A 16940-nucleotide genomic window follows, 5' to 3' on the forward strand; every position below is an offset into this window, starting at 1 on the left:
GTTGTTCTAAGAAAGTCTCAACAGTTTCATTTTACTATTTTTAATTAACGCCTACACTACACCCAATGCTGAATCATCTTCTGCCCTCTCCCAGAGCGATAGCTGGTTTGTGATTTCACCTCTGTGCTGACATCCTCCTCTTTTTTTTCTCTAGGTTTAATCTAGCCTTATCCAAGCAGTCACAAGTATTGCTGCCATAGTCAATGGATTTAACTTTCTCCATGGACACAAGCAGCAGAGCTAGGGCATACAGGGCTCCAGCTCACACCCCAACCCACACTCCTGAATCATCCTTGTGGCTGGCTAAGTCCAGATGACCAAGCCACCGGGCTCACCAGTCCCTCCTTGGGGATGGGTAACACAAAGCCTTGGGACAGAGAGCCAAGCCCACAGCAGTGCAGATGGGAGAAAGGGTGGAAAACTGAGTGCAGGTCCTGTCTCCTCACAGCTCAGGCCTGAGGGGCTGGGCTGGGGGCGAGTGCCTTTGCCTGCACCCCGCTGTGAAGGGGGCTGGTTCTCACTCCTGCAGCAGTAATAAGACTCCTGAAACACCCGCTGCCACGGCATCCCTCTGACAAGTGCCTGTTCTTACCGAGGGTTAGGAGAAATTAGTTTAGGAAGTTGCGGCATCAGTGTAAGAAAGACAGCAGCATGAACTTGTAATCGCACCCAGACCAAGATACACATCCACCACACAGGTTTTGGTTTACCTTGTCTTTAATGTAAAAAGATCTTCATATGAATATTGGGCTAATTATGCACAGGTAAGCCATTCAGATACATTTAACATCTCAAGACCGGTCAGCGTTAGCACTGTGCTGTCACCCCACAATTTTTAATAGAGAATATTAGAGCTTTAATTCCATTGCCAGGCAAGAAATTGAACAAAAAGATATTTCTTCCTTCAGAAGCTAGAGAACAGACTCCAGACTTTCTTAAAACTAGAAAACTCTTCTTCCTCCCCCTGTTTTTCCCGCCCTGGCAGGGCATTTCAACAATGCCAACTCAACTCTACCAACGGAAATGCAGTAAATCAACGAGTTATCAGATGTTATCCTATTCTGTATAAAATGCAGACATTTCCAGTACTAAACGACATAAAGAACTGCTTCAAACTAGCCTAAAAAAAAAAAAAAAAAGAGCCCCAAGGTGTTGTAGAGATATACAGGTGTCTAATTTTTCAGCCTTTTTTGGAATTCTAATAATTTCATGCTAAGGACACTTGGATATGCTACAGGCATCTGCTGATCTGAAAATATGTTTTAGTGAACATTAATTCCCTGTTTTAGTGAAAATCTTTATTGTTGAACCATTTGTTACAGGTGCAGGGAAACAACACTCTGTTCTGCTATTGTTTCAAAGCAAACTATAATACACTACAAAACAAGTTAAGAAAACAAGCAAAGCTTATTCATCAGCTTCTGAGTAGGAGGTGCTAACAGTATTTATTTAAATTCAAAAATTAAAGTAAATGATTTATTTACTGAAGGAGCATGGAACCCTGAACATATCACTAGTATTATTACTGGTGACTTATATTGTGCTTAGATTGTACCTATATTGTGCCTCCATCTTCCCCTGCAATCAATGGTCCATCTTCCAAACACCCCTCTGATATACGGAAATCAATCTTACTTGCTTATGGTTCTCTTTACAACAGGATAACACATTCCTGCTCATTGGCTTCTGCTTCTTCCGGGCCCTCTTATTTTTTGGTACTTAAACACTGATGGGCAAGAGTTTGCATGTTCCTTAAAAATCATCGATTTCTCAATTGTTTGTGGAGCCTTCTTGGCTGAGTCTAAACCACAGGAGGTAACTGTGGGCTTGTCTCAAAGGTGCTGCCTAATCAGGAGCTTGACTGTCATACGGGGATGCAATAACGTGTCCCAAATTTGGATGGGAGAGCTGGAGAGGAAATTCCATGTGGAAGCACAGGGCAGGCAAGCAGACTTCAGTAATCAGCTTTCCTGATCCCTAACAGTATAGCAGATGCACCGAGAACAAAGCAACGCCTAAACCATCACAGTCAGAGTATTTGTAAGAAGCAATTGTTTGGGATTTTCAGAGGCAGGAAAAAAAACTAGGGAGCAGCTGTCTCAAAAAAAACCAGACTTAAATCAAAAACAGCTACAGCTTTGAAGAGAACTGGCACTAAAGCCAGAGGTCCTAAAGGTTTAGGAACAACTGGAGGTAGATTAATTGAAATTACTGAAAAGAGACAAAATAAAGAATAAAGCATGCTTGCCCATGGCATCTTAGTAGGAATTGGAAGTGGGAATGAAAAAAAATATGGCATTTAGTTTCTGATGGGAACAGACTCCTTAATCATGGGCAGAAAAGAAATAGCTGAAGAGGTGCTAGTGGTAGGAGGAAATAATACACTAGGAATGAAGCACTGTGGAAAAACACCGACTCTTTAATTGCTAAATTTGGCACAGATATATCTAGGAAGTTAATCCTACTGAATGTTTGCTGTATTGAGATATCGGTTAGTTTTCAGAAGTATGTGTGTGTGTGCAGAATATGATATTTTCTGCAGTTTTCTTCAGCCAACTGTACCATTAGAAATAGATAATTTATAATATTCTAAGACTGATGTTTTGCTTAGTGTAAGGTGACACTTTCCTTGCAGATTGTCCAAACTAATAACACTGCCAACCAACAGTCATCTTATTAGTGTGCCTCCTTGGCTTTTAAAATATGTTTCATAATTCTGTGAAATATTTCTGGTGTTGAGATAATATCAAACTATATCTTACAAACAGTATATCCAGTAATGCATATCAGTCTCAGCAACGAGAAACTGTGAAAAGCATCTGTCTTCAGTAAGTAACAAGTACGTGACCCATCTTTCTTTTTCCTCATTGAATGCCTGATAAATTAATGCTACCTTTCTGTGCTAGCTCCCTACTGTCTATGAAAAAGAACCAAATAGCGCTGCTCCTCTTTGGTGCCTCTGATTAGAGCCAGCCTTTGATTCTCAATGATTCTTGACTTATTTGGTCTCTCCCTTCTGAATGTCACCAAACATCCAGGGGTTCAAAACAATCAAGTGTTTTATGGCTTTGGAAGTCTTGATTGAGTACAGTTACCCCCCCTCAAAAAAAAAAACAAACCCAAAACCCTAAAACAAACAGTAATGGTCAGCTGGGTTGAGAAGCACATGTAGCCTGTAAGGGTTAGCCAGAAACAGAAGTTGTATCAATTCTACTTTTAAAAAGACACTCGTTGAAATGCAACAAATGATCCCTTGAAAGTTAGGGAGCTAAGAAATTAGCGGTACACAGTGCTATGCTACAGACAATACCAGATCCTAGGTACTTGTGCCTGCAACGGGGAGCAAATAATAATAAATTTAAAGTGTGCATCTGGGTGTTTATCGAAGTTGCAGGTTGTTTGTGAGGAGGAAAAGTACAAATTGATTAATATTGTAAACTTTATGATTGCCTTGTATAGTTCTGAAATAGGCAGTACCTCTAATAGCATAGTATGTGCTCCTTGGTGTTTGAGGTTCACAGATGCCCCTTGGTATTATAGCATGATATATTAATTTTGAAGGGTTTTTCCCTTGGACATGACAGTTGGCTGTACTATGCAAAGATGGGACAGTGGGTAACAGGCCAAGTCAGGCCTCAGCATGAACCTTGGTGACTCTCAAGTAGACACCAGAGTGGAAAAACCCTGCCTTGTAACATTGAACATGTAGGACTTTACATTCTGGCTCTTTGGTGTTTCCTTGGACATTGAAAGAGGGATCATGCATACTTGGGAATGCCTGCCCATAACAGGGTTGCAGATTTCAGCCTGGGCAGGGGTGACTGACCCAGAGTTGGAGGAACTGGGAGAGGGGGTAGTTCCATGCTCGGGAAGGTTATAAGGGCTTCACCCATGGGAACCACCTGCTGCTTGCACATGAAGGCCCAAGCTCTCTCCCCAGCAACGGTGCAAGAGCCATGTTTGCTTCCCAACCATGATCCCAGGAGGTTTCACACACACACGAAAGCTCAGCATCAGCAGGAATGATTGATAGCAGTCAGTGAGCCCCATCAGCCCCTTGGTATTTGAGAATTTGGTCTTTAATGCCTGAAGGCTGGGGAAGGCTACAAAGCCAGATCTCCCATTTGCTGTCCTGCCACGTGGCCACCAGGCCCTTTGCAAGAGGTGGGGAGCTGCTGTTTTCTCAGCAGAGCTGATTGCCACCGTATTTTGTGTGGACCCCCGTCCCTACCAGGCAGCATTAGTGGTGACAACATGATGCCCAGGAGCTCCATTGCTGGCTCCAAGTGGACAGTCACAGACAGACACAAAGCTCTGGTAGCTCATGGAGCTTTATGGCCAAAACTAAGACCACCAACAGAGCTAGGATCCTGTGGGGTTGGGTGATGAGTTTTGTGGGATCATAGTTTTGGATGAAGGTGCCTGAAGTCTCCCTAAGCTCTTCTTCTGCTGCTAAAGTCCTTTATAGGACCTACTCATACAATTATTTCGATTCCCTGATTGAATTCCATTCCCAATCAGTAATATTGGTACTGTAGGACAGAAGCTCGGGCAAAGAACTTAGACCTTTACTAGTCAGGTTTTGTACAAATAAGGAGCAAGCAGTCACAATCTAGATATAACTCCTGGGACCAGGAATAAAGCTTTAAAAATGGCTTTAGAGCTTTGAATCCCCCAAGGAGAGATAGCAGTTGCAGGAAAAATTGAGAAAAAAAAAAAAAAAAAAAAGATTTATGAACTTGAAAATGTCACACATTTTTCTGTTGAAGCTATGCCTCATTGCTGTTGTTAACATGTTACTGTAACACCTGCTGGCCCTGATTAGGATTCCTTTGGGATGGTATAATCACGGAGCACAATGCAGACACAAAGAAATTAAAACTCATGATCTGCAACATAGAAAGGGGGAATAATGACAGACTCAACCAGATATATGTTGTTTTATCCATACATATGGCCTGTATGGATGCATTTGTGTCTTCATTTGCTATTTTGTTATAGCTCCACAAACATCAGTGCTCCCTAATAACTCCATGCCTGGCCATTATAAGTTGTCTGCTCTTATGGTGTCATTGAAGTAGATCTCAAATAGGGATTTGAGATAGGCGAAAATAACAGCTTAGGCTTAGGCTACTGTAAGCTGGGCTGGCTCAGACACAAATTTACATTTAGATTGAGCCTCTTCACATCTTCTCTAAGTAATTGTAAACTCCCTCGTGCCTCAGCCCTAGAAAAGAATTTAGGAAGCCCTGCACTGCCAAAAACTGTGCCTTATGCTTTGTTAAGATGTGTGATAGCTAATCTAAGTAGTCAGGCTTAGCATCTACTTTTCATAATTATTTGTGCAAATACAACTCAGTTATCAAATGTCTGCATTAATCAGACAAAGGATATCAGCATTGCCAAAATAAATTTGTTATAGAAGTGTTATGTCTGATTATTTGTATTATTCAACCAACACCCAGATGTCCTATTATGTTAAGAGCTACAGAAGCATGTAAGAAACCCTTCCACCACCAGGGAGTTTGTGACTAATTTACGATAAGCAAAAACAATTGAACATTCCAAGCAAATAAAAAGAAAAGGAGAGGAGAATTAGGGTGGGCGTGGTAGTCTGTGACTGCATGTTTCTGTGAGGACCATTAATGAATTTTAAGTAAAGGGAAAAATGGTTTGATATAAATAAAGAAGAAACATGATATCGGTAATCCTTACTGGGCATTTGCCTAGCCCAATGGAGATTTCTGTGGTATGTACTTAGCTTTCACATTAGAGTCTTATTCTCATTCGTGCCATGCCTATCTACGCCACTCTCATAGGGATCTCCAAATGGCATCGCACAGACAGCAGAGGACAGAGGAACACAGCCAAAATACTACAGCTGGCCTCATACCACACAAATCTACCATCTGCACCCAGCCAGGCACGTGCCCAGCAAGGGTTACAGGGACTGCATTTCTTTGTTATTAAATGCTTTATACTGCCAGCACAATGTAAAGGGATCTTAGCGCAACTGAGCATTCATCTCAGTCTAACGTGTTTTGCTGCTGCGTGTCTTCAGTTCCACAGCTATTTTGCTTGAGCATCAATGTAAATAAATCACTTAATTAAGATGCCTAGTTGAACTGGTGCTGTGATAACAAATCTTACTGTGTGTTTCAGTGAGAGGAAGATGCACAGAATGCAAGGATACATGTTTACAGAAGTATCTGCTCTCCAGTCCCCTTTCTGATCTGAAGTCACCCTGCCATGTCATGGGCCTTTATTTATTGAGGGCACCTCCTCAAAAGTCAGGCTGAGTTTTGGTGCTTTCTCCCTTTAAAACAGTCAGTGATGCACAGTGATATAACAAGACGTCTTAAAAATAAAGCATTTAGCATTTGAAACAAAGCAATTAGTGAGAAAAAAACATAAAATAACAAAAATATATTTATTAATGTATTTGCAATGTAAAATTTACAAGGTACCCACAGGAAACTGAGCTCTGGTAGGCACTTAAGTGCCTTAGACTAATTCTCCCAAACAATTCCCAGCCTTTTGTGAATGTGCTCCTTTTTTACCTCCCTAATTCTTCTCCCCTCCAGTGCAAAGAAGCCTGGCACTGTCTCTCAGCTATTGTTTGTAGAAAAGTGGCTTATCTTGAGCCATACTTTTTCCTTTCATTTTCCTTTTGAATTGAACCATTTTGTTCATGGGGCAAAGTCAAAACAGGGTGCTCATAAATTATCACAGAGCAGTTCCCCTTTCATCACAGGCATAAAACACATTGTAAATCTAGTAGGTGAAGCTGGAATTCCCATCTGTTCTTGAAAATTATACCTAAAAACAAGTGAGAGTGGCCATATAGCAGAGCAAAACAACCTTTCTGAGCTCTCTCATCTTGGGCAACATTCATAATATTTGGTATTCCCATAATAATCACTGTTTCTCGGGATGAAATACAGCGATTGCCATCTGTTTCACTTTCTAGCATTCTTGAAAAGGAGGATTGCTTGGACTGACCAGCAGCATATTGCCAAAAGAAACCCCAGCTAAGAGCACAAACGCTTGGTAGGAAACTTTGATAAGGCATGATGGTCTGACACAAATGCTATGTCACTGAAATGTAATAAGAGTATATTCATAAGTCAATTCTTCTAGATCAAAATTTACCTGTGCCACTTCATATTGCTTCTATAGACTGGTTATGTCACCCAATCAAGTAAATTACGAATGTTGTAGATGGAGGGAGAATAAGGGGGCTTACACCTGCAAGGGAGTTTGCTGCATTTTCCTTTCCTCAGAGTATTTTGTGTAACTTTTAAAGGATTTGGCCCAGCAAAATCCTCCCGGTAGCTCTACTGGACGCACAGACCGGCAGCAGCGAAGAGCCACGACAGGTATTCGCCGTGTGACCTGAAAGGCACGTCTGGATGCGGGAGCCGAGCCGCACGGCAGCGGTGCCGACGGGGCGAAGCTGGGAGCAGTGTGACAGAAGCCGAGTGTGTCGAGACATTTTAAAAAAATCCCCACGCTACGACAGCAGCGATGGCCCGGCGGGTGCCCTGGAGCGGGGCTTTCATGGGCTGCCCGGGCGCAGGAGGGCCGGGCCGGGCCGCCCCGCCCCCCCCGCCCGGCCCCGCCCCGCCGGCGGTCTGTCCCGGCGGCCGGGGACGGGGAGGGACGGCGGCCGATGCTGCCGGTCCCGGGGCCCGGCTTTCTCCAGGGTGCTGGAGCCGCGCCCCGCCGGCCGCCCGCCCCTTACCGCGCTCTCCGGGCTGGCGCTGCCGGCGGCGGTGCCGGGGAGCTGCTCCCAGTTCCTGGAGACCCGTAAATGCGGCGCTGATTTGAGTTATTAGTTTTTTCCACCTCTGCAGCCTTTGCAAAATAAGCACTACCTGTTGCATACTCATACGGCAGCATCGGTGTTGCTATTCGGCAGGATAGACCAGTTTTCCGCATGTTTACGGAGACAAGGAGCCCGGGGATGCGGCGCGGTCCCAGCTCTTCCCCCGGCAGGCCGGCCCGGGCAGCGCCGCCCGGCACCTGACCCTGACCGGGCCTTACCTAGGCCACCCTGTCTGCCGCTGTGATGGTGCCCGGTGCCTTCAGGCTCCAGCAGTCCCGGGGGCTTTTGCTTTTCGGGGCAATACCCTGCGCCCAGATGAGCGGAGCGGAGGGCCACGGAGACCCCCGCGGTGCTGCCCCCAACGCCCCCCGGACTGCCCTTCCCGGGGGCGCGCTGCAGTCACTGCCATTCAGACGTGGATGGCTTGAGCTTCCCAAGGACTCCATGAGCTAAGGCCGCCTTTACCGCCTTCGTCTGATAAGGGACCCACGGCGGCTTGTCCGACGTCCCGCTGTGCCCGAGCGGAGGAGGCAGAAGCCTCTGGCTGCCGCTGTTCGGCTCTACCCATTAGGCTGTGCCTCTTTCCCACGCTTGAGCCTCTCCTCCCTTTCATTTACTCTCGGGGTGCTTTGCAAGCGTAAAGGCTGTAATTTCCTATCGCCGTGCTCCAAAAGGATGGGTCCGTGCCTTTTGTAGTTTAGCCACAGCCAGGAACTTGCCGAGTCCCCCGGTTCCTCAGCCCTGCCTCCGGGTGAACCTGCGCCTGCCTGCCTTGAGCAAAGAGATAATGCGGTGGCTGTTGTTTTGTTGCTGCCAGTCTCTGGAGAGAGGGTTTTCGTGAAGCCTGAGCTCGGGAAGGCAAGAAAAAAACAACACACGGGCGACACTCTGCAGCTCGTGGCTTGGAAATTAAAATTTCTCCCCGAATGAGGCTTTCTGATAGGAAGCGGCTGGCAGAGGCGCCCCTATAATAAAGCGTGCGAGGAAAGTAGTTTGCAGGGAGAGCGGCTTGGCTGGCTGACAGAGGGGGCGGATCCTGCGCACAGGCGGGCAGCGCCGCGCCGAGCGGCCCCGGCAGCGGCGGGGCTATTTCAGGATCCGGGCGGAGGCGGCGGCCGGAGCCGGGGCCGGGGGCAGCGATGGGGTTAGCGGCGCCGGTGGGCTGAGCGGGGGCTCGCAAGCGGAGGCGAAGGCAGCCGGGAAACGCGCCGTTGCCTCAGGTTGAAGGGAAAAGGAGGTTTTTTTGGGGCTGCATCACAACTTGAGCTGCATCAAGCTGAGCTAGGCAGAGAGGGGAGCGGGAGGGGAAGGAGAAGGAGGAGGAGACGGCTGCCACCGGGGGATTTGGGCTCGTTTTATTGAAACAAATCAGTGCTCGGGAGAGAGCGGCGAGGAGGAGGAGAAGGAGAAGGAGGAGGAGGAGGAGGTGGGGGTGGGGGGGCAGGAAGAGGGGGATCGAGAAAGAAAAGTGTGAGGGCTGTGAGGGCTGTGGCTGGAAGAAGCAGAAGTGATGAGAGAGAGAGCGGGGAGGCTGGAGGAGGCTGCCCGTCCTGCTGCTCAGCCCCGCGGGGACCGCCGCTCCTGCCGCCGCCGGCCACCCCAGCGGCCGCCGCTGCCGCCCCGCCGCCCCCGGCCCGCGCCATGGAGGCGCTGAACGGCCACGGCCACGGCCCGGGGCCCGGCGACGCGCTGCGGCCGCCGCCACCGCCGCCTTCGCCCAGCCACCACCACCCGCACGCCGAGAAGAAGAGGCTGCACCGCGCCCCGTCGCCCGCCAGACCCTTCCTCAAGGACCTCCACGCCCGCGCCGTCGCCGCCGCCGCCAAGCCGCCGCCCGCCCCCCCCAAGTCCCCTGGCCTCCCGGGCCGGGCGCCCCCGTCGCCGCACCCGAGCGCCCACCCGCCGGCCGCGGGGCTCCTGGCGGCGCCGGGCCGCCTCTCCCGCCGCCCCGCCGCCCCGGGGGGCAAGGCCGCCGCCGTCACCGCCGCCGGCAGGGCGGGCGCCAAGGCCGCCCCCTGCGCCAAGCGGGCGGCCCGCGGTCCGGAGCCGGGCCCCGGCGGCCGGGGCGGGGGGCGGCAGCCCGGCGGCGAGGCGGCCCCGCCGCCCGGCAAGGGCAGGAAGGGGAAGCGGGGCGCCGCGGCGGGCAGCGGCCATGCGGCGGCGGCGCTGGCCCGCGTCGGCCACACGGACAGCAGCTCCGACCTCTCCGACTGCCCCTCCGAGCCGCTCTCCGACGAGCAGCGCCTGGCCCCGGCCGCCAGCAGCGACGCCGAGTCCGGCACCGGCTCCAGCGACCGCGAGCGGGAGCCGCCCGCCGCCCAGCCCGCCGCCGCCGCCGAGCCGCCCCGCGCCGGCCCCGGCCCCGGGCGCGGAGCTCCGCCGCCCCCCGGCCCCCGCGGGGATCCGCTGCCCGCGCCCCTGGGCGGGGGGCGAGCCCCGAGCCGCGGGGAGCCGCCGCCCCCGGCCCCGGAGGAGCTGCAGCGGGAGGTGGAGGAGCTGCGCTCGGAGAACGAGTACCTCAAGGTGAGCATCGCCCGCGGAGCCCGGCCTGGGCGGGTCCCCGCCCGGGGACGGGAAGCGGGAGGCAGCGGCGGAGGCGCGGCCGCCTCCTGCCCGGGGCTGCGGGGTCCGCGCTGCGGGTGGATTCGCGCAGTCTGAAGTCACCTCCCGTGGGACCCCCCACCCCCCCGGACCCCGTGCCCGGTTTCGCCCGCGGGAGAGGAAGAGGGGCCAGGAGAGCGGGGCTGCCCCGCCAAGAGGGGCCGTGGCACGGCTTAAGCGCAGATAAGGGACATCAGCGTGTGATCACGGCTCTCCGCAAAAGCCGGCTTGCGGGGGCTGGGCGAACGTAAGCCCAGTGCAACGTGTCCTGTAGCAATGTCGCGTTCGGTTGGCGTGGTGGTAGCTCAGCAAACCCCGGCTCTTTCTAAAGCACCGCGCGCACACTGCTGCTTAGCGAGACCTTGCTTTCCAGGAACTGTTGTCCCCAGTAACACCCTTTAAGAAAAGCCACAGAAACCGGTTCCCGCATTTGGTGTGGAAAGGATGACAGCGTGGTGTTGTCCGTTTATTGTGTTACTTTATCGCTGGGAAGTGAAGCCAATCGTCCTAAAGGACTAACAGAATAGCGAGAGCAGCAACAAAAAGTGTCATCGCATCCTTGTACAGGTAGAAAAGTACATCTACGTGCGTTCGTCCTCCAAGAAACAGAAAAGCTAAATTCAGGACTGGTCAGAGTGGGGTTGACCTGTGGGAACCTTTAGCTGGACTTGCACTTACAATCTGATCTTTTGGCACAGCAAAGAGGCTGCATCCAGAAAGATCTATAAATAAGATAAACTGAAATAATTGTGTAACCGCACCTACTGTACTGTTTGACTCCGCTGCTGCTGAGAACAATCTTAGTTCCCTGACTTTGCAAACACCCTGTTGTCAAGGCAAGCTGACCATGGAAATCCATGGGAGTTTTTCTCGGATAAGGACTGGAGTTGGTTGTAACCTTGGGAGGGAAAGGTGGTAAAGATGTAGACTGGACTTGTTAAGGGGTTTTGGCTAAGGGACAAGAAACGATGTTCAGCTTAGAAAAAGGTTAACAGCAGGGGTGCTGCAAGGTTCTTTGCTGGGTCTGGTGCTGCTTAATGAACTGGAAAAAGGTACAAGGAATGATACAGCAAAATTTTCAGATGACATTAAGGTTTTTTACCATAAGCAAAGCCCAGACAGAACTTAATTGTAGGCTTAACCCCTGAGGAATGAGTGAAAAATTAAGGCAGAGGATGGGAAATAAATCTCAATATTGAAAATTGAAGCAGTCTGAGAGGAGGACTGAGTATGCACTTTTCTGGGTTTTAAATGCATTGTGTTAACTCAGGAGCATCATGAGAGAAGGTGCGATGAAAATCTCTTCTCGGTGTGAAACTGCAGGCAAAAATTACATTAGATTTCAATGGGAACTGACCAGAGAATAACAAAGAAAACATTATGCTTTATAGATCCGTAGCTGTTACACAGATGAGTGGGTGTACCTGAAATACTGTCGGGCACTGCTGGTCGTCTAGAAAAGGATAATACAGAACTAGACTAATAAAAATTATTGGCGCATAGCAAAGTGTTTACAGCACTCATTGGATGAAAAACTCCGGAGTGTGTTAGGGAGATGTGATAGTCTCTAAAATGATGAGCAGCACAGAGAACCTTTATTGGAAGCTTCTGTTTTACTTGACAGCCCAGAAACAAGAGGAGATGTAGTGAAATCAGAATTGATAATAGGAATTGCTTTAGGAGAAGTAAACTGACACCACCATTACAAGTCATGGAGGCCAAAAGCCCAGGAGCATCTCTTTGCGTTACAGGATTTGCACAATTATGGTACTTTAACCCATTATGAAGAATGTATTAAGCCTTTTGTTCTGTATTGAAAGTAATCTTTAACTCTGGGAAACTGAGGAAAAAGGGTTTGTCTGAGTTGTCTAGGACCGACTGCTGTTAGTGTCCCACCTGAGGGACTTGCTGATGATGGGACCCAACTGACATTGGCAAGTCCTAGCTAAAGGACTTCATTCTACATGATTTCAAACTTCTCACCCTGTGCAACAGTGTCTTCAGGTCTTTCACCTTGATGTTTTCATCATCTACACAATTGTGTCCCAACCCTTCTTTGATTTGGACTATAACTTTCTCAGGCTATGAGTATTTCTGAGACCAGTAGGATAATACAGACTGTTTTCTCGGGGCTCTGTGTCTCAGTTGACTTCCAGTGGGCATGTCCTGAACCCTGGAAAGCCACAAGCTCACACTGTCACCTCTTCTGAGGGGAGTGAGTACATGTTCTGTCTGCTCTCCTTGGCCACACGGGTGCGTGAAGTCTTAGCAGTTCTGCTCCTCTCTCAAAATGGTTGGAAACAGCCCGGCAGCGCAAAATTTATCAGGAGAATTACCAAACTTCATTTTCCTTTCCTAGGGAGACCTATAAACACCTTCTGCAATTTAAAACCACAACATCACCAAAGTTGTTTACTTGTGGGTTTGTTCCTCACTTGTTTTACAGTGCAGTTCTGGTTGGTATTGGAGTGAGCTGTGTTTCTTCTTTAACTGGAGGGTACTAAGGGATAACGGAAGCTGTCAGCTGTAAATAGACAAATGGTTAGATAAATCCCAGAAGAAACTGTTAACTTCCTAAGTTTGGCCTTATGCCGAATTTTGTAGTTTTCACTCCTCCTTATCCCTCCCTGCAGCTGGAGTGCAACAGTAAGTGTGCATACTTTGAAAGCCTATTTCAGGAAATTTATCTTTCACATAGGAAGGTCTTTCATGGGTCTGGAACACAGGTTATAGAACTGTGTGTGTGTGTGTGTATATCTATATACGCACACACACACACTGAGACCTAGCACTAAAGATTACTGGAGATTAAGGGACTACCAGAAAAAAAACCAAACCAAACACAATTGTTTGTTTTTATTTCTACTCAGGAAGTACTAGAAACTCTTCCAGAACGATCCATGGAAGCCTTTGCAGAGCACACTGTCAGTGCTGCAAATGTCTCAGACTTCATCCACTGTGAGCCAGATCTCAGCCTGATATCAAGTTACCACCTTTTATATTTCCGGGGACTGTGATTTTACCCTGGGTGAGACTTCAGCTCCGGCAGTGGCCAACAAAGTTTTCTGTAGGGGAAGTGGCTGAGAAGAAGTGTTTACATTGGCAAGGCTCTCTTTTACTACCTCTGTGAAATTTCATCATTGATTTCAGTTTCATATATTTCTTGCGTAACCTTATGTCAGCTACATATGGGGGAAGACTGTAAAGGTATCACTTCTTTGTTGACATGTAAGAAATTATGTCGTGGTGCCCGACTCTGTGGAGCCAGGAGGTCATCAGTAAGTGCTAGTGGAAGGTAGAGGCTTAAGTTATTGCTAGCCAGTAATAGCAAAACGCTGCCCACACAAGTAGTTGTTTTTCAGGATTACTTTAAAGTGTCCAGCGTGTGGGGAAGCATCATACGCTATGCAAGCCCTTGGGAAACTTCGAAAGAAGCTGTTTGTGGTATAGAGCCCTCTGAAGGATGAAGGATCCTGAGGAAAAGGAGCCAAATTTTAGCAATTAAAAATGTTCTTGCGTTATTTCGGCCAAAGTTTTATTCAGACTGTTTTAATTAAACAAACATGCTAGCAGAAACAGCAGTGGTATTTTAGTCATGACACATGCCCCTTTTCTCTTTACATCCTTCGTGGCCACAATGTGAAAGCAGCCTCTTTACATGAGGCATAACACTTTATACAGCCCTTAAAATGAAACAGGTGCTTGCTCTGCTTTGCTTTACAGGGCCTTCCCTTTGTGCAGGCGTTGGTGTAAGTTCAGCATGCCAGAAATGCTGCTGCAGTGTGCACTAGCACAAAGATATATTCTAAACTATCTTGGATTTATTAGATCATCATCTTGTTTATCTTGTTTTGCCTTTATTCTTTCTTTATTCATTTTCACCTGTGACATATGCTGGATACAAGCTGAATAAGGGGCCACTCGAGGCCCTTTGTTCCACTCTGATAGGATGTTCATTTTTGTTTGACATCTCAGTGCATGTCATATGAGGTTACATTGTATTTCTTGGCTCCTTTGAAACTGTAGATCTTCTAGTCCCTAGGTTTGCGATGAACTCATGAGGAGGAGTACCACTATTTCTTTTATTAACTTGCAGGGAGTGGTGTATGTGAAAGGGTTTTGCAGAGCAAAAATGATGCAAAGTGACGGGACTAATTTTTTTCCATTTATTGAGGGTCACTGGGGTTAGCAAAACAAAGCTCATGCCCCGTCTCTGCTTAACATGCTGCTTTTCCCACCTGGTGACTGGCAGTCCCAAAGAAAACAGAGGCAATAACCCTGCCCAGGGCATAAAACCTGCGTGGCTGGGCTCGGCTGGAGGGATGGTCAGCTGTCAGAGGGGACATGTCACTCTGGGGAAGAATGGTGAGGCCATGTGCCTTGTTAGCCCCAGCTGTGTCCCTGTCACTGCCTGAAGAGGATTAACTGTGATGCACTAGGCAATAGTTTCCCTTGGTCACCCTCAATAGTTGTATTGATGTTGCACCAGCAAGGTGACTGCTCAAACAGCTTCAGCCACCCCAGTCGAGGAAGTGTGTTGAAACAACACTGGGGGTAATGCTTGAATGAAGCAGAAAAGCTGCCAGACACTGCCCTTGCTCTCCTGGGATCCTGCAGGCTTAAACTAGCCCTGAAGTCAACAGGTGCTCACAGTCCTATGATTTTTTTTCAGTTCTTACCTTGTTTTGTGCACAAGCTTCAAACAGCATCAGATTGGTGCACGACTTGTAAATTGGTTTGGTTTGAGAGTTGAAAAATACTATCAGGGGCCCAGGGACTTCAGGTTCATCAACATATTTTGCAAGAGGCAAAAATAACTATTGTTATTTTCTTCCCAACCAAAGCCTTCCATAGCGTATTTATCCCTACTGCAGTTCTGCTGTGAAGTGATATGGGGGATGTGTTTATTCTTTAGCAGCAGCAGCATCTCCTACATATAGACAGCTTGAGATATCTAAAAAACAAAAACAGAGATTATGTAAAATCACAGTTCATGAATCTTAGATTTATCAAGGACTTTCTAGAACTTCTGGATTCGCCAGCACAATAGCAGCTACGCACCGTAATTTTTACCCTTTCTTCCTTACTTACTCCCCCTGATTTTATTTAATGTATATTAAATAACATTCTATTTAGAAAATACCACTGGCAAAATCTATAAATATAACTTTTGGCTAAATTAATAAATTCTTACATTTTTTACATAAACAATCAAATTTCATCCTTCATCTGCATTTTTTTAGATACAATACAATTTGTTGTTTTCATACATTTTTATTTCCAGGTTAGTATATAACTTCTGGGCACACATTCTAATTCACTGGAGCATGAAGACTTTCAGTTTGCTAATATACATAACTGAAATGCATAGTAAAGAATTCAGTATCTGTACATCTTTTATGCTATTTTATGCATGTAATTTCACCCTAACAGTAATTTCCAAAATTGCTTTTTTTTTTCTTTTGACTTATGATTGGGTTCCAGTTTTTAGTCTCTATGTATGTTCTGAGTTAAGAGCTTTTTCTGTATTAGCTAGAATTCAGCTCAGTGAGGGTAGATCAGCAAGCTGACCTAGACACAGCTGGTGCTGATGCATCAGCCCCTACCTCTGTCTTTACATGCAGTTTAGGGGTCTTACTTCGGACTGTATTTAGTCTGACCCCTTGAATGAAACATCCCCATCATGTATGTGTTTTACTCTTGAGTCCTCTGGACAACTGTAATGCAGCACATTTTGGTGCACCCTTGGACTATAAGTCTCTGTTTATTTAATTTCAGAAGGAATCTGGTTCTTGTGCACTCTGTGGGCTGAATTGAGTGCACTGTCAGTGAGGGTGATTGGAAAATTTACTTTTAAACCTCATTACGAATCTCAACCTGACTGGCTGGGTAGACACAGCTCATCAGTTGTACAAGTATTCCTGGTCTTTTCAGTGGGAATGACTCATATGAGTATGGGTTACTTAGTGTAATAGCTGCATGGCCTGACACTCTTTTTCTCTCTCTCTCTCTTTTTTTTTTTTTGTAAGAATCCTAAACAAGGCATATTCCTATAATTTACCCTTAATTATACTTCATTATAAATTAAATCAATAACAAGCAAGCATGACATCAGTTAAGGTATTAATGAGATAATGGCTTCTCTTCTGACAGGCAAGTCTTCAATTTGCACAGTACAGATGTGAAAAGGCACCATCAGTATGTATTTGGGCTACGCAGTGATGTAAACTGCACACGGCCTTTCCCCTTTCAGGCAACTCACCTTGGCTTGGTAGACTGACAGGGAAACAGTGAATCCTAATTCTGTTGCTTTTGCACTGAAGTCCAGGGGAATCCTGCAAGTGGAGCAGCTATTTAAGCATGGCCCTGCGTTCATACAGCTGCCCCATGAGTCTCAGATGAGTGATCCCTATTACACCCCAAATAGCTGGCCTTTAGGAAGTCATTTGGGCCAAGTACCTGAAACCGTAAGCGGTTAGACTCAGGAGCAACTTGGATTTCTACTGCAAAT

The 16940-nt window shown here is 47.5% G+C and overlaps 1 protein-coding gene across 5 annotated transcripts in view; it reads left to right on the forward strand.

The window, feature by feature from the left end:
• Positions 1–532: 532 nt before the first annotated feature.
• MTCL1 (microtubule crosslinking factor 1) overlaps positions 533–16940 on the forward strand; it is a 118949-nt gene continuing 102541 nt past the window's right edge. The window contains exon 1 of one of the 5 annotated variants that reach the window (XM_037380566.1): positions 533–10351. In XM_037380566.1, the coding sequence (XP_037236463.1) occupies positions 9470–10351 (882 nt within the window). In that variant the 5' untranslated portion in view covers positions 533–9469. The remainder of the gene's footprint in view (positions 10352–16940) is intronic. The other 4 variants (XM_037380568.1, XM_037380567.1, XM_037380565.1 and 1 more) reach the window with 4 other exon arrangements.

This window comes from Falco rusticolus, chromosome 3 (genome assembly GCF_015220075.1).
Source record: "Falco rusticolus isolate bFalRus1 chromosome 3, bFalRus1.pri, whole genome shotgun sequence".
Lineage (NCBI taxonomy): Eukaryota > Metazoa > Chordata > Aves > Falconiformes > Falconidae > Falco > Falco rusticolus.